The sequence below is a fragment of the Meleagris gallopavo genome, chromosome 6 (assembly GCF_905368555.1).
Source record: "Meleagris gallopavo chromosome 6, MGAL_WU_HG_1.1, whole genome shotgun sequence".
NCBI classification, from domain to species: domain Eukaryota; kingdom Metazoa; phylum Chordata; class Aves; order Galliformes; family Phasianidae; genus Meleagris; species Meleagris gallopavo.
In genome coordinates, this window is record NC_139409.1 from 8,675,225 (window position 1) to 8,699,439 (window position 24,215).

Consider the following 24,215-nt stretch of genomic DNA (forward strand, 5'->3'; position numbering starts at 1 on the left):
TCAACTTTACTGGTAGTGCAAGTGTGTGAGGGTGACTGAAATTCAACTTGTTTTTTGCAGGTGGAAGTCACCATGATAATCCATTTGAATTTGGATTTACATTCCGTAACCCAAATGACGTCTTCAGGGAGTTTTTTGGTGGAAGGGACCCTTTTTCTTTTGACTTCTTCGGTAAGTAATCTAAGTTTTAGTTACGTCCATCTCTGCTGTGGCTGATTCATTTCAGTCCTATGGAACATACTTAGCTAAAACAGCTCTATGAGAAGTAGCTCTGAAAATGGGTGGTAAGCAGTTCTATATTAAAGTGTCTGTAACAGTCTTTTCTCTCAGTTGATGTGGTAGTACAGAGTATGTTTAGATTACCTGCTCATGTTTGTCAGAAGGAGTTGCTTAAAAAAAAAAACTTAATTTTGTGGCAGCTCTGTCTCTGTAGGTTGGAAGGAAATAACATTGGACAGAAGAAGTATACACTGGAATTCTCTGTGGACTTTGTCTGCTGAATTTGACCTCTTGATCTGTAAATATTTAATGTAATTTGGAGAGCTTCTGAACTGACTAGGTTACTTTAAACTGTTACAGCATGTCTCCCAGCATGAATTGGTATACCACAAATGATTTTCTGGGATCAAGATAAAAACAGCTGCATACATCAGCTAGAGAATCTTCCAGGTTTTATGTCACTTGTTTGCTTGGGGGATGGAGCCTCTGTAGGTACAGATATCTACAGGTATCTAGATAATTTAGGTATCTCTTGAAGTCTGTGCTTAGCTTAGGTAAAGGAAGCAGTGTGTGACAAAACTGTTAAACTGATCTTACCATAGTGCTGATGTTCGTTTGTCGTTGTGATTTTACTTGCTCGAGTGTATGAGGATCTTCTCAGAAGTGCTAGAATTCTAATTCAGCATCTCAGTGTATGTTCTGCTGCATAAGTTATGACCTATAAAGGAGATCAGATCCTATGTTCAGTATAGACTCTATAATTTCTGTATGGGCTAGAAAATAAAACCCAGGCGCTAGAGCAGATCACTGCCCTTCAGTTATTAGGAGTTAGGCAGGATACTTCAGAGCATGTCAAACAGCATTAGATATCCGTGTGTCTAGCAAATAAATCCTGCAAGGAATAGTGCTTTTCTCTGTGGTCAGATGTGTTAAGCTGCTCCATATGGGTGTCCTCTCTGGACTTTGATGGCTGAGAGAAGTCTGTCTCATTCTATGTAGATAATGAACTTGGCAGCTCTAGCGTGTTAGCTTGTTTTATCAGTGTACCTTCTGAGATTCAAAACTCTAATTGTACCTTTGATTTCCAACAGTAAAAATCTAACTTTGTTACATGGCTAACTAGGCAGACATTTTTGTCAAGGAAACTCAATTGGATAGCTGTATGTTATGTAGTTTGGTTCTGTTATACAACAGAGAATTACTGAAAGTTGACTTCTGCAATACTGGGTACATAATCAGTAGGTGAATGTTCTGGAGAAGTGTGGTGAGTTACTTTAAGTCTAAAGAGTCTTCACGTGAAAAACTGTGTGCAGTAATCCTTGCAAAATGTATTTTATATGAAATGTATTTTAGGACATTTTTTAAAAAATGGCATATCTTCATGAAGCTTTTTATCACAAGCATAGAAAAGTGACTGTTGAATAGTTGGAGCCAAGGGAAGATGACAGAAATTTCTGGATAAATTACCAAGTTCAAATTAATGGCAAGTTCAAATTCTAAAGCTTTTTTTTTTTTTTTAATTTAGATATAGTCTTGCTAGGGCACGAGAGTAAGATCATGGTTTTAATCCACATGTAATTCCATTTTGTGATAATTATGATGATTAGACAGTCTAAGGCAAAGTAAATTTGTTAGATTACTAGAGCTGCAAATGGAGGAGGCTTTCAATTAAAGCTGTCTTGCGTAATGTTGTCCACTTTGTAATTAAACTTTTTGTTGATGCAAATTTGCAACTTTTGGTATATATTAAGTTCAGAGCTTTGTGCATTCATTGCTTTGGTATGGAAGCGTGCAACAATTATTCAGGGAATGGTCTGGATCTTACTATCAGTGATGTATCAGATATAACCTTATAGATTCAAAGGCAGCATTTCCAGTGCAGGAATAATCTCACCCCTCCAGCATTATCACACAGACAGAAGTAATGGCATTGGCTCCATACAGCTTGTGCTGTTGAAGAGGCCATGCTCCAAATTCTCCTCTGTCTCTTAAAACTCGAATCTTTGGCTGATGTCCCCCTAGATGCATTGAGGAGCTGTTTGATGGCACACTGACCTAAGAGGAGGTCCCAGGCACGCCTTCTTTCCCCTATCTTTAGTTAATTGTATTAATTGTGTGCATCTCTGAGCTGGTTCAGCTTACTGGTCTCCAAAATGGTTTTTTTCCTTGGATGTCTAGCAGGTTAAATTTGTCTTTAAGAGGACAAGTGCTGGGCATGGCACAAGGCAAGCAGGTCATACGGTGGTAATAGAAGAATCCTTCATTTTTAAGGTTTGCCTGAGCATACCTTGGATGTGATGATCTTTAAGGTAATTTCCAACCTGAGTGATTTTATGATTCTATGATTTGCACAGTGATCTATGTCTATATAATTATGGTTTAGATGAAATTAAAAGGTAATGTTCTCAATCTCTTTTATGTAGGAAATTGCTAATCCAGAATCACTCCTATATGTCTTTAGAAAGTCTTTTCAAATGCTATGACAATTCTACTGGTAAGCTTTCATAAGTAAGTGGGGCAAGCATCTGTTTGACATTTCATTTATGGAATGTGCAATTATGGAATGTGGTGAAATATACTAGGCAGGTGAATCAGCACTGTTTGCAACAGCATCTTTGTGGCTCTTCTGATCTTTTCATCAAGAGATCAACTGCAGTATACGTTATAATTAAGGATGAAAATTTTTCCTTGGGAAATGCCTATAGGTTCTGCAGCTTGTGAAGTTCTGATAGTACACTTTATTGTGTCTTGGGTACTCTCTGAAACTATAGTGTAAGCTCTGTGTGTATTTTCTGTGAATCTGTATCTTTGAGACCTTTTTCAAAGAGGAGATAAGATAGAAATGTCTACTCCAGTAATTTCATTTTATTGGACGTGTTACAAACCTACAAACCTTTGCATGAGTGTGCTGTTCTGACCTGCATTTATTACACTGATGATTCTGATATGGTCCATACATCTTACAGTGTGCTTTGATACAAAGAGTTCATGGCAGGCTCTGTCTTTGCTTGCTGAAACAATGCAGACTGTAATACTGAATACAGTTCACTTAGACTGCTTCCTTCTGTAAGGGCCAAGCAGCTTTTCAGCATCACTTTGCTCAGTGCACTGCAGTTATGGTGTCATCCCCCTGCATCTGCAGTATAGGTGTTGAGCTTTTCCTCACTGTCGTATTTTGGCAGAGGCAGTAGTGTGGCTTCCCTTGCAGTGAACAAAAGGAAAGAAGGTTTACTGGTTGGGCAGGTAGTCCAAAGGGTGATGACTGAGCAGTAATCCTGTTTTTACAGTGACCCTTTACATACTTACTGTCAGAGCTTCTGGCTGAAGCAGTTTGCGCATGTGAGAACACTTGCTAACAGTGTGACTATTCAATTTTTTGGAGGTGAGCAGTAGTACTGCATTGGGATAAGCTTTACTGTGTGATGAAGGTTAACGTGGCAGTACTGCTGGCAGCATGCTCCTGTGCTCCTTTGGACCACTGGGCACTTGTTCTCTGCACTCCTTGTAGCAGTGTAGTTGCTTTTACAGCTGCACTGGGAGCCGCCGCAGAAAACTGATGTGGTGGAACTTCCATCAGGCTGAGCAGTGAGATCTGATTGCCCCAGCTAGCATAGTGTCATGGTAGAAGTGACTGCAGTAGGAAGTGTGGTACTTTTACTTCTACTTTTGATGAAGGTTTGAGCAATGTTGTAAGTTGATTTTAATGAAAGTCATGAAGTAAAACTGGGTTGTGGACGAGTGCAGGTACTCAGCTGTTACCTCCCTTATTCCCTTCTTCTGCTGTTGTGCTTTCCTGCCTGCTTGCTTTCAGATACTCCAGTCTTGCCAGTGCTGAGTCAGGTTAGCTCACGGATGCAGGAGAAAGCTCACAATACAAACATGCAGTGTTTTCTTTTGGATCAGTGAGTTAATGCCACTTGTCATACAGTTCTGTGGTCATAGGACAGCACAGGAGAGCAAAAAGGAGCTCATCTTCTCTGGTATTCTGCAAGTGGATCACGCTGCTGACAGTGAGAAAATCCTGTCTGTTAGAGCTGAGAACTGAGGGTGAGGAGGGGATCATGACCTACTTCATTTTGAGCTGCAGGGTGATTTTCAGTGGTGGTGGTTGAGTTAGGTTTGTTTTGAGGTTAAATTATTTTCTACATGATAAAGTCGGGTTCTGCTGTACACCAGTGAGCAGCTGGTATGATTTACCCAGATGGACAGGACAGTTGCTTTTGAATTAGCAGAGATCTTTTCTGGTATTAGAAGTAAATTCTTTTAGGAACACATTACTTCTAACATCAGAATTTTCAGATGGCTTTGTTAACGTGTCTTCTGTTGCTGGAGGTTTTGTGTTCCTTCCTACCTATATATTAACTTGGCTTTATGTAACTGCAGTCTTTCCACCTAACAACAGCAAGAATCCCAGAGTCCTTTGTTGTGTTTCTTTTTTTCCTAACAGTTTACCATGAGTTCTTTGCTTAAGCATTTACTTTTCTCCCCAGTGTCTCTGTGTCATCCCATGCCACTGATCTAGTAGAAAGCTCTCCCTGTCTTCCTGAACCTCTCACCTTTTGGTCCCTGCTGTTTTCATGGTGCCACAAGTTTGATGTCAGAATGGTAGTTTGTCATCTCATAAGCTTCTGGTACTAGCCTGATTAAAATGAACAACATTCAGTAGGACTTAAGGTCCAGTATTTTGGTTTTATGATGTTTGTGAATTGCACAGTATGTTGTTTTCCATTTTTGGAAGGGTCTTTTACTTGTGGTTGTTGTGTGGTTTTGAGGACTTTTTTTTTTTTCTGCTCAGTTTTGTTGCTCTGATAAGCATTTGACATCAAAAAAGAAAACCATAAATTGTAAAATGCACCAAAATTATTATTGTAGGAGGAGTCATTATATCAAAACACCCCGATATTTTGGTTCATTTGATCCATTTTGGAAAAGCTGTCTATATGGAAAGGTTATCATGAATTGAAAGGTTCTGCTAAATCATAAAAATAGACCTACCAGGCTGAAATGTTATTATTTTGCTGAGTGGGGCTATTCATCATCCTGATTTATGGTCTAAAAGCATAAACGTTGCCTGAGCAGTTGCGAGGTTGCTGTATGAATGTGTATGTGGTGTGGGATACAACAAATGATCGTGCAGAAGCCTCCTGCTGCCTTCTGCTGTTTGGCACTTTTTTCTGCGTACTGTACTTGAATGGCTGTCAGCACAGTCATGAAAAGAGAGAATATTGCCTTGGAAAAGCTTCCCAGCTCCCCGCCTGAGTTGTCTTGCTGAGGATTCAGCAATCAGTTGCGATCTGGTTTGAGCATCTCACTTATTCGTTAGAATTACTGGCAGAACATCGGAGGATTATTAGCAGAACTGCAGACTGGAATCACCTGAGGCTGGAAATGGAGTACAGGTTTTGTTTTTTTGGTGTGTAAGGTTGCCAAAGGCTGACATGGAGCATGCCCAAGTGTAGGTTAGGAGAGAAGCAGGCAGTAATCCATTTGCAGCTGTGTTGACAGTGGGGATCTCCCATAAAATCTTCATTTTGGCTGCTATGTGGGAGAGTCACTTGTGGAATAGGCTGATAGCACGGGGGGATCTTATACTCAGAGCTTACATGGCAGGTTGTTTTGTTTCTATTCAAACTCCAGGTAACAGGAAAAATTGGGCTATAAATAGAAAGCTTAACAGTGAGAGTAATATAATATAGATCATTTGTACACGTGAGTGAATGACCTTCATAACTAACTTCTGAGTCACCCTAGCAAGAATATATTAGGCTTCAAAACAATTAGCTGCAGTGGTTTAAAAAAAGCAGTTTTAAAAAGAATGGTTACTGTGCTTGTTTGGGACGTGCAAACTGTAGTTGCAGGTTCCCATATTGCTGTGCCCAAGAACTGGTTTTATTTCTAAAGTTTTAAAGATAATAACAGATTATCTTGAAGTAAAAATAGCACAGGAACACAACAGCCAAAAAGCCTGGAAACAAGGGAAACTTTATCATTGCTTGGTGGTGTATGTAAGATAAAAGTTTGGTCCTGCCTTTTTATTCAATAACTGTGTAAACTAGGGTTATTTTTGTTGTTCCTGGCATTTTCTATCTTCCCTGGTGGGAATATGTTCTTGGACCTTAGGGGCTTTATTTGTTCAGCCTTAAATACATTGTGACACTTCTGTAAACGAATCACACGTGCACCAGATGGGAAGTAGTAATTTTTATTACCAGACTGATTACTTTAGAAATGTCACTATGAGTGAACTTGGTGATGTAGCATACATGAGCTTGGATTTTTGTGGTGCTACCAGAAGTGGGCTAATCTCTGACCTTTTGGTTGTCAATTAGTACACCAGAACAGTAGTACAGTTACATCAGTTTACCTTGCTTTCGTCACCCTGCTGATGCTGTCACCAGTTTCTCCATTTCTCAGGAAGGGCTTAAGCAGACCTAGTTTCAATATTGAATCTCCACTTGTAAAATTTGGTAAAATTGTTGGTACTGTACAGCACTCATCCTCGTAGAGTTCTTTTTGAGGAGCTGAAGGTTTTGAACTTTGGAGTTCAAAATAAGAAATGTATATATTGAGTATGTGTTACGTGACTGAAATCTAACACTGTTTGAAGAGTGTTAGTAAAAATCCTTTTTCAGATAGCCTAGGAGTATCTGTATTTTAGGAAAGCTTGATTGCTTCTAAGTAAATGGGGATATTCTTGCAGAGGTGTCTATTTACATATATAAAATTATACATAAAAATGTATTAGGTAGGCATTTTTTATATGTGTGTAGTATCTCTCTTTAGAAAGAATCTATTGCTCTCCTAATGGGAATGGAATTGATAACTGCTGCTGATGGAAATGTTGTGTATACACATGACATAGTTTTTTCCATGGCACTCTCTGTTTTTCACCTTTTCCTCCTGCTTGATAGTGTCTGAATGCACAGTGTCCCATAATTTACTACTTAAATCTGCACCAGAATAAATGCTTAAAGTACCTAGTGTGGCAACAGCTAAAATAAACACATGGAGTAGTTGAAATTTGAGTCATAGTTCAGTCCTCGATTGGGCTTTTTATATTTCAATTATTGACAGAAATGTTCTGGAAGTTACTTTTCAGAGACCTCATAGTGGTGGACTGCAGTATCTGGAACAGCGAGCAGTATTTATGTCCAATATTGTAAACACTGTTAAATTCTGAAATTTTAATTTTCCCATAGTGTTACCCCTTGTTGCTGTGTAGAGATCATGATAATGCATCTGAAGAGTTCTAAATCTGACAAATGCTGAGTGGACACAGTTAAATTGATATTTATTTGCAGTTCTTTTATTGTGCTCCCCAGTCAATTATGCTGTGTGAGCATCTGAAATAAGTATACTAATGTTATAACTTTTACTGCTTACTGTGCTGAGTAAGTGTATTGTTGTTTTAATATTAAATGGCTAAAATGATAAGGAAATCAACTACTTATGATTGTAATTCTAAACGTGAGACAGAATTTAGTCCAAAAGGACAATGGGAGTTGCCTTTTGAGTGAATGTTTTATCTCAGTAGAATCAAGCATTTCAAAGGAAGAACCTTACAACTAGAACTTTTTTTTTTCCTTAATTCAAAGAAGCCTTAATGATGAAATACAGTGAGATTAACCTCTTTAAATGTCTTTTGTTTTGTAGAAGATCCTTTTGAGGACTTCTTCGGGGGCAGACGAGGTCCAAGGGGAAGCAGAAACAGAGCTGGCGGATCATTTTTCTCTGCCTTTGGTGGATTCCCAGCTTTTGGAAGTCCTTTTCCTTCATTTGACACAGGTAAATAAGGTAGCATTTAACAAAGAATGTGGTTTTGGTTCACAAAGGATCTCGGTGTAGTAAGCAGATAAATACTTTTTAAAAGTTGCCTTCTTAGTTCTGGAAAACTGTGAGACTGATGTTTTGGGAATTTAGTCTGCTCTCTGAAAAGTCTGAATGTAAACAAAACCTTTCTTACAATATTTGGTCTACTTGAAAGTTGATAAAAAGTGAACAGACCTCTAAGACTATGGTGCACTTTCTCTATGGCTTGAGAATTGTTTTAGTTCTATTTGTCCTTGAGCACTGGTGTGACTGCGTTTGGTTAAGTTTTGGAAAACACCCTGGGAAAATTGTGTTTTGAAACTCATGGGACTATTTAGAATGAGTTCTGGAATAGTTAACTCGAATGGTAAGGTCTGTGGCTCAGAGCTTGTTGAGAGTTTATGGTAGTCAGCATTGTTTCAAGTGTTAAGATTCTGAGTATTAGTTGAGATGTTAACAATACAAAACTTGTGTTGCCTGCTAACGTAGGGCAACCCACTGTCTTTGTTAAAATAAAAAATCAGACATGTTATAGCTATTAGTTTTATCCTGAGGGGATATAATGTTACAATGGTTGGGTTCAGCTGACAGGCCTTTTCTTTAAAAAATGACAATGCTCTGCATTTGGAACTGTGTCCATGTGGAAGAAGTCAGTGGGGCTGGAGATCTTAGATTCACACTGGTGTTTAATGCCATGAGTCACTGATGCTGTGTTGATGGAGCGTCAAAGGCCATCCCAAAGCTAGGAGGTAGTTTGAGTAAATTTGAAGACCACAGTCATGCAAAATTATGGCTTTGGTCAAATAATTTTCATGTTAACTTTTTCCCCAATAGGTTTTACTTCGTTTGGTTCTCTGGGACATGGAGGCCTTACTTCGTTCTCCTCTACGTCATTTGGCGGTAGTGGGATGGGAAACTTCAAATCAGTATCAACCTCAACTAAAATAGTTAACGGCAGAAAAATTACTACAAAGAGGTAAGAGATTTCCATGAACTACATAGAAATATATAGTTACACATACATGCATATAACTATTTATGTACCAACAGCGTTGGTTTGTGTTATTTCTCTTGATGTTGTGGTTGTGAGAAAATTTGGATTTTTCTGAAAAAATAAAGGCAAAAAAGTGGTGTTGGGTTCTGTGACTCTTGGCTTTGCTGAGTTGCTTATAGTTATAGCATGTGAAAATGGAGAAGGTAGTGATTTTTGTCTAAGCTCCTAGTAGCTGAGAATTGTTCAGCCTTGTAAGGCCTAAAAATGAAGGTGTTTTCAGGTATTGCACAAAGCATACCCATGGGTGAAGGAGAAACTGCGTTTGGGAAAATGCAGAGTACCCTACATTATGTTCAGTATTCTTTCAACTTACTGATTAAATAATTGAATATGATTACTGTACTTAAACATTTAAGGAAAAGAAATACCCAATGAAAATCATTTTTGCATAACATCTTGTTTTGAATGGGAAGACATTCTTCCATTTTTAATATGGATGTGTTTTCCTCACTGAGTTCAATTTTCAGAGTTTATGTTCATCTGTGTGGTTTCTTCATTTTAGTCATGAAGGGACAATGCCATGCTAGTTAAAATCTAGGTGTGAATTAACTGTAGGATTCAAACTTAGAGCAGGAAGATTGCTTTCTGGAAATAAGCAATATCACTGATGGAATTACTGGTTACATCTTCTGCACTGTTAATTGTGAAACCTTGCCAACTACTGTTGTGTTAAGCAGGCAGTGCTCTGTTACACTTCATTATCTAGAAGCCTAGGTCTGGTGTAGGCTTTCAAACTGCTGATAGTGCTTTAAAATAGGTAACTGTGTGTTCTGTCCTACAGAATTGTTGAGAATGGACAAGAGAGAGTAGAAGTTGAAGAAGATGGCCAGTTAAGGTCGCTAACAATAAATGGTAAGGAGCAGCTGCTGCGCTTGGATAACAAGTAGTTCTACGCACGCATTTAACAGAAATTTTAAGCTATAACAGCCACCATTTGAGGATTGACAGGAACAATTTTTGAAGATTTCAAATGAACTCAACTTTCTGTATATCCGTACTTAAGTAGTATAAATAGCTCACCGGAGCTCGTATTTGTCATAGACTTTTGAGTTAATTGTTGGGACCACATCAATAGGACCATTTTTTGTCCTTAAAATTGTTGTAAATTTCTGTATGCACTTTTCTTTTTAACATATATGATCCAAGGTGAACCATGATCCTTCAGTAGTGCTAGGGCAAGATGTACACTAACACTAGCATGAATCTTGCTTTTTCCAATTTGTTTGAAATGTGAGCCAATAGTAGTTTAAGTCTGCTGTGAAGTTAACATTTCCAGGATAAGGTTTTTAATAATTTCAACTTTTTTTTTTTAACGTTTACTAGCGAACGATGTTAATACATTTCTGGTAATGCATTTCTGGTTTAAATAAATTAAGGATGTTTTCTAGTTGTGCATGAATGCAGACAACTTAGTAAGTTTTGACAAATGTTTAAATGTGTAATGTAAGCAAAAGGTTAACAAAAGTGAAGCCAGTAAGCTGGGTCTTTTGTCATTTGCTAAAAAAAAAAAAAATTCAAAATGAATAAATGCTGATGTTTGTGGTGCGTTCTTTCATGAATGGCATTTGTAACCTTCTTGTGTCTGTGTATGATTTGGGCAACTTGGGAAAACAGTGCTTTTTTTTTTCCCCACCATCTTTTTCTTCTATCTTAAGGATGAGGGCCTTTTTATCTTTGCAGATGTTTGCTTCAGTGTGACTGCAAACATATTTAATTTCTTTTCTAAACCTGCATTTGAAGCACTTGTTTTTAAGAAGCATTCATAGGCTGATTCTCTTAACTCCATCTTTTGCTGTAATACTTTTTTTTTTTTTTTTCCCCTTTCTCTGGGGCAAAAGTGTGTCCCTCCATTTAAAAACTAAGTTTACTAAGGCTTCAGGTTCTGAGGCTAATTCAAAAAATAATGTACAGTGTCCAAAAAAATTAGTCTTTTTTTTTTTTTAATAAAAAAGGTTTCTGAATGCTAAAATTTTTTTGCACATTTTGAGAACAGACAGTTGATTTGGAGAAGACTTATGCAAAACTGTCAGGGACAAATGAAAGGAAAATGTCTAGATTGAAGAACTCATTTTAGTTTTGACATTTTATCATCAACCAAAAAAATGATGGTTGAGTGCCCTTTCTCTCTCTCTCTGTATATGTATATATTTTTTTTTCCTTTTAACTAATTGAGTAAGGCAAAGTGTCAGTTTGTAGCCAAGACCAGATTTTCAAAGTTCAGTGGAAGATGATTTGATAATGTGAAGGAAGAATGCAAATAAATATTGGCATATGTTAACACCTGGGTCATGTCATGCTTAAATCATGGGTGTGCAGCTTCTGTCTTTGCACAAGCTTTGAACATCTGGCCTTCACCAAGTTCTGTAGTCTGGCTTCATGTTTAGGAAAATAGCATGGTGTTTTCAGGTGATCATTTAATGCCTTCTTACTGAACATCATCTACTTTGTACTAACAAATGCATCAATTATTAAATACAACAAAGATTTGTTCATATTTGTCATGCAAAACAGCTGGTTCAGCTTTCACCTAATACCACCTATCTGAAAAACTGCTGTAATTTAATGCACGTTTAGAACAGAGCCTCTCTTAAATTTCTTTCTCATGTTAAGTTCAGAGAACCAAATTGATAGTGGGCATTAATGTATACTTTGATTTTGGGACTAGGATGTTATGTCCTTTTTCAAGTTCTTTGCAGAATTCTTGTTACTTCAGTGTTGTGGTTTTTTGGTTTTTTTTTTTTTTGTGTGTGTGTAGAAGCACAAATTCAGTCTGGAACTTAACAAACAGTATTTTCTTATTGATGCTGTTTTTCCTTCCCCTTGTATGTTTCCTCTTGATCCACATGATAACTAAACAAGTAATTTATTTCAAAATCTGACTTTGTTGTGCTGTCTTGAGTTCTGACAAATGTTAATTTGCATTTATAGGACATGTTCCATTAAGTTATGTAAACTGTTTAAAAAAAAAAAAAGCAACTTCAAAATTGATTAACAAACTCAAATAAAATTAGGACATTCTGGAGTTGAGTTTGAATTCCTTCCTGTCGATACCCATTAGTTTTTATGTTGAATAGCCAAACTTTACCTTCTATTTTACTCTCAGTTTTGGTAGGTTAACACTGAAAGTAGCTCAAGTTAATGAGGCAGTTCTGGTAGCATGGCTACTAGCGGCAGTTCTGTACCCACATGCTTGCATTTGTTTGAGAGATTTAAAATGTTCACCCAAGGGTAAATTGCAATTGAAAAACTGACACTGTACATGTGACTAAAATGCAGTAGTCTCCACCTGTTTCAATATGTAGAATTAATTGAAATAGTACAGCTCCGCAGCATTCAGCTTCATTTTAATACAGAAATGAATCCTCATCCTATGCTTATTGTGGATCCAACTTACATTTTTCCTTCCTATTACATATTAGATATTCAGACTGTCATTTTGCTGCTGAAATGAGTTTCTTTTCTCTGGAAAAATACATTTATTAGATTGCTCTGGAAACCTTTGTACCCTTTCTTACTAACATGGACTTAGCATGTATGTTCAAAGCTGACACACTATGGGTCATCCAGGGCAGCAAATCTCCTTACACATACATTTTGGCCCAGGTAGCATAAAAAATAACAGCAAAGGTTCCTAATTTTAGCAAATACTACACATCATGTATGCAGTGGGATGAGAGCTGACAAAAATGGGTGTTGTACGGTTAAAAGTATCATTCCTTCACACAGGAGGGATTAATTTGAATGCCTGGGGGCACCACCCAGTTTAAATCAAACCTCTTCTGGCGGTTTGGAAAAGCTAAGATGGAGTTCATGAAACTTTGGAATCTTTGTCACTTACTTTTTCACGCCCTGCTTCAAAGTTCATTGGTAGAATACAATAACTTTGTAATGCTTTTTCTTGGTGCAGCCTCTTTTTGGTCTGTTGTGCATGGTGGTAACTTCAATGCAACGCACTAAACTTTCCAGATTGCATGGCATCTACCCTTTCACTTTGCTTTATTGAAAAAGCTGTGATTTTTGCCTTAGAATGCTTCACATTTTAAAATTGTTGCAGCTGTTGTAGTTCTCAGAAGACCTCATCCTTTGAGAATCACAGGCATTTTTGTGGTCTTAGTGGTAGAGCTCTGCTCTGCAGAGTGAGCACGCGTGGCGTTTGCAGGTCAGACCGTATCAGCTCGTGACTGAGGGTTTGTGTCTTAGAATACTGAAGGCAGGACTTGTGAAAGACTTTAAAAAACCCAAAAACTCTAAATAAGCCCAAGTATATTATGTACTTTTCTGTCAGTATTTGTGTCTGACTGGTCCCATGTGCTTGCCTCCCTCAGTGTAGTAGCTCTAGGTGTGAGCAGAGGTGTGTCTGTGTTGCATTTCAGTGTGCTTCTGTATTCTAGACCATGACAAGGGATTCGTTTTTTTGAAACCTGAACTTCCTGAATCTGTTTCTGTTCTGTCTGACACATGAGCTTGTTTCCTATTTTGCCTTAATTTGTGAGTGTAAGAAGATGGTGCCTAGCTGTAAGTGTTGCATTTTACAGTGAGTGCGTATAGCTGTGTGAATGCTTACGGCCAGAGAACTTCTCTAAAGAACGCTGTATTCATATAATGTTTTAACTTAGAGTTAGAATTCTTGTTAGCCTTCTTGGGGAAGTGTTTCAGAAGTGATTTTGGAAAACCTTTCTTTGGTCCTGATGTTGTGAATGTCTTAGACTTATTGTAAGTCATTGTGTTCTCTCGGGGTAGTTGCAATGCAGACATCAGTAACTGGATAGTCAGCTCTATCCAGACTTTGAGAGTACTGTTTGCTCCCTCTGGTCTTGTTTACTTAGGGACTGACTTGTGCCTTCAAATTTGCTTTATATAGTAGTAAATGTAGTTTGGGTTTCCGTGTTGTTATTGCTTGTCTTCAGGTGATTGTTTAAAGCAAAAAACCTTTTCATCTTCCATTCAAAATACCAAAAATGGCCCTTATGCTGCATTAGTGTTGGAACCAAGCAAAGTTACTTTGTTAGTGACACAAACTGTTACTGACATTACTGTCAGGCAAAAAAATAAAAGTCGCACTGTGGATTCAATTTAAAATCAGTAGAAGTACATAACTTTTGAGCTTTACTTAAATTAACAATTGGGAAAATACATTTTTAGAGGCTGGTGATAACAGCTCTTAGTACTTCAGTTTGCTCTATAGCTTATCCTTCCTATCAAATCACAGGTCAGAGTGCTGTCAGCTGTTCTTTTCAATGCAGCCAACTTCAAATGCAACTTCATAGAAAAAGGAAAAAAGCCTGTAGTTGCTGACTTACCAGTACTTGAAATAAAACTGAATTATTTAACACAACTGCATGTTAATTCTGAGAGGTTAAATACGAACCATTTGTAAAGACTGCAGTAAGGATGCTGGTCTTTTACATGATATAACAAATAGCATGTTGTATTCAGAAGGCTTCAGTTCCTCTTCTTATTTACTGTTAAACATGAAATATGAAACCTGCATTATGTCTTATCTGTGGGTCTGTTTGTATAGATGAATGGTGTGGGTTAAGGAGTGTACAGCCTGAGTAGAGTTCAGATTTTGGAGCGCACATTCCTGATGGCCAGAAGAGAGTTATTTTGGTTCTGTCTGTAACCTAGTTGCCTGAAGCTATTAGCAAAGCAGCTAAAGATGCAAAGCAGCAGCTCTGGGATAGGATTCTTCTATCTTTGCTGTAGTCACAAGCTTGATTCAAATTTGCTCCCAGAGGGGAGTTTAGCTGGAGAAAAAAATCCGAAGCCTGCAGAAGCCTTAACGCATCCTGTAGAGGAGCTGAGCAGATCATTGGCCTTTCAGTTTCTCCCCAGAAACACATGCAGTGTGTTAATCACTGTAACTGATACATGGAATAAGATTAACTTGCTTATTTATCACAGGTTTGTGTAAATGTGTCTGTAGCCACCTCTGGTGGTTTCCATGGGCACGTCGTTGGAGGCTGCCCTTTACTCTGAACTGAACAAAAATGAAACCATAAACTTAATTAGAATTTGTCCTCCTGTTGTGATATTTGTCTTACTCAGCAACAGGATATTGCTTCTTATTTATGTGAAGTACCTATTCCACAGTACTTTCATGTTTGGTCTCTGTCATTTTTCTTTCACAGGGATCTAGGCTGGGAATATTTTAAAGTTGTTTTGGACTTCTGTTTGAAAGCTCAGCCTTTCCTCCAGACTGTCTTAGCTGTTCATAGGACGAACTATTTTTTCTTCTAATAATACTACCTCTCATCAGATTACATTTTGGTATTTTGATTTCTTTGGAAGTGCCCTGTCAGGTAGTTGCTCAGGCACGTCCCAGAATTATTCTGCTAATCTCTGCACACACATTTCTCGTGACTGCTTATGGGAAATATGATCAGATCCTTATCATCATATATACTTAGTTTCAGTAGAATCATAGAATGGGTTGAGTTGGAAGGAACACTAAGGATCATCAAGTTCCAACCCCCCTGTTACAGAAAGGAGATTCTTAAACTCTTCTGTACAAACTGGGAGGTGAGTGAACGTTTAGGGAAGCAGTAGAGAGCTATAAATTCAGTTTGTTTTGGATGCATTTGGATATTGCTGGCAAGCATGGGTAGTGTTCATGTACTTCTTGGCTTGAGTCTTAAACTTAGCTACTGATCAAGGCCTAAGAGGTAGGTTTTTCTCTCAGGAAGGTATAAGAGAAAACAGAACAGTCATCAAACGCTTCCTTTCACAGCATACATCCAGTTGAACTTCCATTTTTCTGGCTTGTATAGTTCAGCTCCAAAAAGAAACATCTTTGATATTCATGATGCTGCTTCACAGTGTAACTTGCAGGGCAAAAAATCAGTAAGGCAGAAGTAAGAAACCAACTCAACCTGCTAGGGCCGTAGACATAAATTCCAAAGACTTTTTCCTTTACTTGGCCTTTGCCTTATCTTGTCAGGAAAACCTGATCACAAGCTGTCACAGTGAATGGAGAAGTGGGCATTTCCCACATCTGTTCACGCCTCTGTGCTGGCAGATGCTGTGTGTTAATGCAGAGGCTGCTTCTCCTGCCAGGGCAGAAAAAGAAGGTAATTCTGCAGCCTGAGGATGATGTGCCAAATCCAATTTGAATCTTAAAAAAAAAGTTAGAAATAATATGTATAACAGTAAGGTAGAAGTGCATGTTAAATTGTACCTTGTTTGGAAGAACATAAATGTTTGTTTGAGGGTAGACAAATTCAAATAAGAACATGCATTTTTTTTTAACACATGGATGATGATCTGTTGAAGAAGCTTCCCTGAGAAGTGGTTTCTCTAGCTTACATTGTCTTGAAGTTCATCTTTCTTTAAATTATGTTTTAGTGGGAAGCAAGTGTTTAGCTTCTATGTAGTACCAAAAACTCAGGAGCCTGAGGTGCAGCTCAAGATGCAAGATGCAGAGGTCCTTCTGACCTTTCTTCGTAGAGTCTAAGTAAGATTGTCTCTTTCCCTCCCTCCCTGATGGGTTAACATTCACGCATATAACATTTTTTATCATTTTGAGACAGTGGGTGCCTTAGTGGTGAAGGAGTTGAAGGGATGGCTGGGGCTGCACGTGGCGACAACTTGGCTGTTGGGAGGGCTGGTGGAAGCAGTGTGCTTGGGAAGACAGGAGGCAACATGTGCATCTAGGACACGGGTATTGTGTGATGAATATTGCTCTAGAGCATCCAGTTTGGGATGTGTGTACATGCCAAGAGTGGAATTTATGTGGGAAAGATGTTCTGAACTGTTAAGGTAAGTTGTTGCTTTGTTTGTAGTGGACAGATTGGGCGTTCAGTGACAGACAGGAAACCTGGCCAAGGACCTCAGTGGGTGTCCCAGAGAACTTGATTTGTAATGACAGTGAGCCCTTGTATGTCTCCTGTTTCTTTTCCAACAAAACCTTGAGAGATCCTCATTTCAGGTCCTGAGATAAAGATTAAGAGGTTTCTTGTTAACATAAGGTTATGACAAAGATTGATTTGTCAGAACAGACTGTTCATTCAAAAAATGTTGTCAAAGCTTTAATGATTTCAAGTTTTATTCTCAGTGTGTGTTAAATTTTTTGTGGACAGCAACATGCGTGTTCTGAATGTGGAGTTACTGCAGTGAAAAGAGGTGGCTTTTTGTTAATTGGAGCCATTTTGGTAGTGTGCTAAATACTTAAAAGTATATTATGTCAGAAAAAAATATTTCTACAGGGAACTGCCTGTAGAATCTCCTACAGGGCTTATGTGTATGAAAAAAAAACTGTAGATGCTTATTTGGGTTTTGAATATACCCAAAGCTGCATTTGTTAATATTCATCTTTAATCACATTTATTTCTAAGAGAAGCTTGTGGATAGGCAAGTTCCTGGAATTCTAACTCAGCAGCATTTGGGTCATAAAACCATAAAACACATCTTGGAACAAAATCATAAGACTTAATGTTTTATCATATAACTTAATGGCACAGTTCTGTTATTTCAAGGTCCTTCCTAACTTTCTTGGGAAGGTGCCTTGCGTGGAGAGCAGTGGAACTACCAAAACTAAATCATAGTTCTTCTGAGGTCAAATGAACCATGTTTTTGAAATCTAAATACTCAGCACTTAAAATAGCTTTTGTGAAGTTTTCTTTCTATGCAAATTACAAAAACTCAGTTTCCTCCCTACTGATTAAATACAGACTCAACGCAGGGCAGCTTCACCAATATAGCCATAGCTGTGGTTACCTGAAAATTCATTAATGGAAAAGCAAATAAGTGTACGTGCCACGCTGCTTGGCCCTTTCTTGGCTTAGAAGTGCTGCACAGAAATCATTCTACTCTTGAAGTATGTAGCCAGTGTGCACCTTGTATTTGCAGACTTTGTTAGCAGAAAACCACTTCAAGACTATTATTTTTAAAAGTGTCAGGCTGTAATTTCTTAAAGCAAAATAGTTGCATCCAGCTTATCCATATTTTCCAAGGAACTTCAACGTTTTTGAGTTACGTTCCATGGAGAGCCTGTTTTGAAGTTAGGAAATGCAACCTTTTGTATGACACAAGTTCCCTCCAGTTGTGTGTTCAGGTATTCTTAGGCAAAACACAACAAGTTAGCTAGGGAATCGGGCTGAAAACGACAAACTAGGTTATTGTCTTTTCCACTGCTTGATAGAAAGGAAAGAAATATACTTCATGATACATATTCTTAGATTTGTGTGATGTTATGTCAATACCAGCTAATAATGGAGGGTATATCACTTCCATTATCTTTTGTAAGGGGGAATATCTAATCATAAATTGGCTTGGATTGGAAAAGACCTTAACAAACATTGCGCTCCCTCATCTAGGATTGCCAACCACTACATGAGACTTTCCAAAATATTTCTAAAGCATTGGTGTGGACTTATTTTTTGATCCATTTTGAGAGTATTAGCCCAGAAGAACTAGAAGAGAATCCTGTTTTAAAGATTAAAAGCTGAGTAATTTCTCCCATACCCCAAGCAGTGTTTGCCTTTAGTAATTTTAACTACACAATTAATGGTTGCAGTACAGAGCTATGTGCCATACAACAGGAGATGGAGATGATTTTAAGTTTTTCCTTGTGCAGTGAAGCTAGAAGATAATTCTTATAATCATTTCTTAAAAAGCTAAACTTGAGGAAATAAACCATTTCTCAGAGAAAACCTGGGTGTTTGAGCCATCCTGTTCTGGATGAACAAACTCAAGAACGAAAGATTCTTTGAGCGCTCTGCCGTAGTTTCCACTCTTCCCTCTCCTCTACTCTGAGATCACGTGTGTGCTTTGCTCCTTGCAATGTTTATGTAAGATGACTAGATCCCTGGTAACTGTTTTTGTAGAATAAGTCAGGGAGCTGAGTGCAGGGGAGGTGCTTGTTGCCCTGGGCAGAATAGTTTCCAATAGCAAAAGCCTTTTTTTTTTTTTTTTTTTTCAAAGCAGGAGGTAGGGATGGGTGTGTGTGTTTCACCTCCCAGCCTCTTCTCTAACAAAAAGTTGCCTTTCATTCGTATCTGGCTGGCCCCAGATACAGCTAACTCTTGTGTTTTCTGGGTGTGGTGCTAAAATCCTCCAAATTATTGGCGTCTCAGGTGTTGAGTATGGACCTGTAGGTAGCATGTAGCCAAGTCAGCAACTTAGAGTGCAGCTTTAATGCCAGTTAGACAGTATATTACTAACAGAGGTTAAAGCCTCTCCAGTTTTAAGAGATTTGAGACACATTCCCTTAAAACAGCAACGTTTTCAATGGAGATGGCAATGTAGATGGACACTAAGGTCTTTGCAGGGTTTTCTCTGTAATCAGACCAGTCCCAGCGTCTTTGTGTTATGACCAGGGGTTTATTGATCACTTCTCACTGGAGATTCAGTGTTTGAAGGCTTCCCTTAATAAAGCTGTTTCTCAGCAGATGCTGGGACTTTTTATGTCACTTGCTGATTTGCATGCATGTATTTGTGTGGAAATCTGTTTCATCTGTTGTGCATCTGTTTCAGGTTTTTTTTTTTTTGGTACCACAGGGTCACTGCAGTACACTTTGAACTCTGCAAAATGAACAGTAATGATTTTCCAGAGTTGGGGGAAAAAAATGCTGTAGTGTAAATGAGGTTTGGCTTCTTAAAGCTTAGCGAAACTTGGCAAGTGTTTCTGGGAAGATTTTTATTTTAGTGGTGTTGAAGAGGAAAGGGAATTAGGTTAGCTGGATCCTGCACTTTGGTCTGCTCACTGTACAGAAATGCCTGTAGTGAAGCAATCCTGATGAAGCAATTTTTTTCTCTCAAATATTTATTCCACTGGTAGAGTGGATCTGCTGACGAAGTCACTTAAGTATTTGGAAAGGCTTTTCGTTGCCTTTGCAGAGCCATGGGAGATGCTGGGTGAGCTGGTTGATGCTGAGCAGAGCTAGTTCCATCAGCCGAAGGTGGTGAGTTGTTGTTCTGGCATGCAGCTCCACTGTGGGTACATCACTTCCATGGGTGCATCTGCCTCTGCACTAAGTGCTCATAGGTGTTAGGACACCCCGTGCTCCCCTCTGGAACTTGGCCTTCTCCAATTTCTCAGCCTTTATGGCTTTCTTCAGTTCTGCTCTGCCTTTTTTGCCATTTGGTCCCAGAGATTGTGCTCCGAAGGTGTTACTGCTGTGCTTTGTGCTTCACCCCCTGCATCCCAAAGGTGTAATAAAAACAGAAGGCAGAGGTACGGCATTTGGGATGGTATCAGACTGTGGACAGCTTTGTGTCACGGTTGCTCCAGTGCCTGTTGCATCTCAGGTGGCCTTCCCAGTGTCTGCATTGAGCGTACCAAGCAGATGCTGACATCAGTGAGCTCCTCCTGCTTCACAAAGTCCTTTTGGTAGAACGCCCTCTCTTCCAACTGGATCTCTTCAGAAGCAGCATATGCAGTGACTGATGATTCTGTTTCCAGACACAAAGGATAATTGTAAGTACTGCTGTTGCTGCGTCACAGAAGTGTTTCTGGTTTGGTGTTTTTTAAGCTGAGGAAATGTTAATTTCTCTGCTTTCTACTGATGGGTTAGTTTGGTCAGGACTTCAGTTCAAGCAGTGCGTACACAAGTTTCTCTAACTTTGTATATATGTGTTTATAAGTTGTATCGATATTTATTGTGGATAGGCCTTAGGTTTGGAAAATACCTGGTAGTTTTCCTGAGCTATGGTGGGTTTGAAGGCGTAGACTGAAGAGCTCAGTTTAGTTTGTTTAGAACTGGAGATGCTGAACAGCAAGAAGTGGTACAGCTTGGGAGTGGTGGCTCCTGTGGGGCCTGGATGCTGACTTCTAGGTAAACAATCAAAATTAGCTTTGAAAGTCAACTTACAAGATTTTTTTCCTATAAATTAAATCTTTATTTGTCAATATTGAACAAGAATGCCTGCTAATTGTAAAGTGTTCTTTGTTGTCAGGAAGGTGTCAAAAAATGGCATTGGGTTTTGCTGTGAAGGTTCATAATATACTGCCAGATCTCTGGCTCAGGGAACACGTGGTGTTTTCAGGATCATTTAAAAGGTTCTGGTATTCTTTGTGTGCTCTGTAAATCAGGCAGTTGTCCAGACACTGGGACGCTGCACTGGGAGCTGGATGTCCTGTGTGTATATGAGAAATGGCTTCCATCTTGTGGGGTATAACCAAAGAGGGTGGATAGCTCTTCTTTTTTATAATTGTATGTAAAACCCTTGGTGTCATATTTAAGGCTCGGGTGCAAGAGAATATTTTTCAAATGATTAACCTGAAAAGATGAGAGCTTATACACTGAGCAAGGGCAATGCACCATCAAACAGGGAGCCTGCCTTCTGTAAGACTTCAGCAGCACTAATAGCCATTGGATCAGCACGCAAACTTGGCAGTCTTGTGCTTTTGCCAAATTACTATGGAAGCGTTGACAAAACAGCTGTGGAAGTCATTCATCACATTTTTGTGAAGTCACTCATAAGATTCTTTTTTTCTTTTAACTGCATGGCTTTGCTTTTTGTATCATTTCACAGCAGTCTGGATTTGCTGTACATTAAGCCTTTGAAAACTGATTTAAATAATCAGCAGGAAGAAAAAGTAGCATAACAAAGCAGTCTGATTTGCAATCTGTGTCTTGCCCTGAACTGCTCTAGGGATGCTCCTTGGGGTGAAGGCCTCTAAGAGGATACAGGACGCAATGCCTTGAGAATTTATTTTAGTTAAATGGGTTAAAGATAAGTTTGTTGCAAGAACAAAAGAGCTGGAAACCAATGAGCTTTAAGTTGTATCATAAGGGCCGGTTGTTTTTTCTTTCAGAAGGCTTTTGGTTTGTGCTTCAAAATCCAATTTCAAAGTGAAATGTGAGTTCTGAGTCCCTTGTGGTAGAGAGGAGACCTGCTGGCACGTTTGGCTATGGCTGAGGTGGAAATCTCTAATAGATCTGCAACCCGTCAGGTACTGTGGTTCTGTACCTTAGCGCAATGTGAAGTGGTTCAAAGGAAAGCATGGCAAGGATCTGGCGTGACCCGGCAGCAGGTGGAAATACACTGAGAGTCCTCAGAGTCACCTACTTCATCTCAGGTCTTATTTGGCATGAGAAATACAGAAAGCATTAGCTTTTAAGTAGTCTCTATGAGCAAGACCTCTGTGTGATGGAGTCTTTTGCATGCAATGAAATTCACATTGAGCAGCAGCGTGCAAATGGAGACGTCTCTGCCTGATGGGAGCGTGAGGGTTCGTGTTACCTGCTAGTTATACTGGGCTTTAAAGGATCATCTGGTGAGTATATTCTGGCAGTGAGGAGATGAATCCATGTTCTCCCCTGTTGGTACCCCGGGCTGCAGCAGTCAGTGCACTCAAACAGGAGTGGCTGTGGGCATCGGTAGCTCAGGCTGGATTCGCATAGGATTCATGTTGGTTCAGGCAGGGCTGAAGGATGAGACCAAGGGGTGTAGAACACCTCTCCTTAGAAGGCTTGGGGGTGCAAAGAGCCCTTCCTGTTGCATATATTCCAGGTTAGTGGTGTCAGCAGAAGGAAAAGGGGCAGTGGGGATTCCCCTGCCTTCCCTATAGTGTGAGCGTGGGTGGTGCAGGAACAGGCTGAGCACGGGTGGAGCAGGAATAAAAGGAACAAATGTGTTGCCAGCTTTAAACGCCAGAAGGGCAAAGGATTGCTGTGTGCATTAAGCAGAAAGCATGGAGGGAGCCTTGCCCTTCCCCAAATACAAGGCATGCTGCAGCCGCAGCTCTGCCCCGACAGAAATAGAAGTGCAGTGTTGACTTCAACACTCTGTCCTTTTTCCCTGTCCCTGTTCTTTCCATCACTTCTCGGTGACTTCACCACCACCTCCCATGCTTTCTCCAGCCACTGTGGGTTTGTTTTCCTTTCTCAGGAAATGGGTCTGAGCCTGGCTCCCACAGCAGAGGGAACAACAACAGCCTGGGAAACCTTGCACAAAATCCCTGAAGTTACAGACTTAGCAGGGGAGGCTGTAGCAGCAGGTGGGTAACACGTGTCTGACGCTGCACAGCTGTGAGATGAGGGAGGGACGAGGTGGGACATCCCCACCACTGCCTGGAGAGGGCATTGATTGATGGAGAGCCCACAGCACACGCAGTTGTTAAGCAGCTCAGCACTCGGGCAGTTTTCCAGCTCAGTGTTGCATGGAGGACATCGGCCACCGCAGCAAAGCCCTCCATCTCCTTCTCTTTTTGAATATAACAAACAGGGGCACTGAGGAGGGCTGGGCAGTTGCTCCAGAGGGAAAACGATCGTTGGCAACTGGGGAAAGACAACTCAAAATGTCTGGTGCTTCACTGTTACTCCCTTACGGTTTACAAAAGCTCTGCCCAGCGGTGATGGTGCAGATTCTGCAGCTGCTCCGGCATTCCCTGGATAGTTTCGGAATGATTTCAGGCTCTTTGAGCTTCAGAGGCCAATTGTGTTGTTGTTTTTTTTTTAAATTATTATTATCAGTAGATTTCAAAATGGCTGCTTTTCCTCTAAGCATCATGGGAAATCCCCGCTTCCTTGTGGTGAGCTCCTAGCAGAGAAAGCAGCTTAGCCTTGCTCTGGGTTCTGCTGTAGCTGCTTGTTGCCCTGGCGTTCTGTCCTTGCTGCATGGCATCGGGCACAGAGCTCTAAGAGAAGGAGCGACAGAAGCTGTTGATCTCTGGGTTCGGGTTCCTCTAAAGCACCGCATTTCCCAGCAGTGTCCGATCTGAGTCACAGAAGAACCCTGCTCTCATCCACCAAGGTAAATATGAACACCAGAACTGTTGTCACAGCAGAAAGCTGTGTTGCTATGACGGTCTTATCAGCAGGTTGTGACACTTGTGACAGATAAACATCCTCCAGTGGGGATTTTGTTCTCAGCATGGCCCAGATCTCCCCATAGCACCGGGGGCAGTCAGTGAGCACACAGCCTCACCGCGGTGGCCCCAGAGAGTTCAGTGCTTGTGAATCACCTCGAATCTGAAAGTGTTAGAAAGGCATTTGGACATGCTCAAGGTCATAATTGAGAAAGATAGGAGCAGAGCAAAGTTCTCATGGGTCACAAACTGGGAGTCTTAATGTGTCACCCAGTTTCTGTGCTGTATTTCTTAATGCGGGAGATAATCCTGTGTTGGTTTTCTTTTTCATTAAGCATGCAGAGAAATGCCATGCAAACAGTAGGGCTGCCAGTGCAGAAG

General features: G+C 39.7%; 1 protein-coding gene across 3 annotated transcripts in view; it reads left to right on the forward strand.

Moving 5' to 3' along the window:
• DNAJB6 (DnaJ heat shock protein family (Hsp40) member B6) overlaps positions 1–24,215 on the forward strand; it is a 49,592-nt gene that overhangs the window by 12,121 nt on the left and 13,256 nt on the right. For all 3 annotated transcript variants that reach the window (XM_085227023.1, XM_085227024.1, XM_085227022.1), the window contains 4 exons: positions 61–171; positions 7,873–8,004; positions 8,863–9,004; positions 9,864–9,934. In XM_085227023.1, the coding sequence (XP_085083149.1) occupies positions 61–171; positions 7,873–8,004; positions 8,863–9,004; positions 9,864–9,934 (456 nt within the window). The remainder of the gene's footprint in view (positions 1–60; positions 172–7,872; positions 8,005–8,862; positions 9,005–9,863; positions 9,935–24,215) is intronic.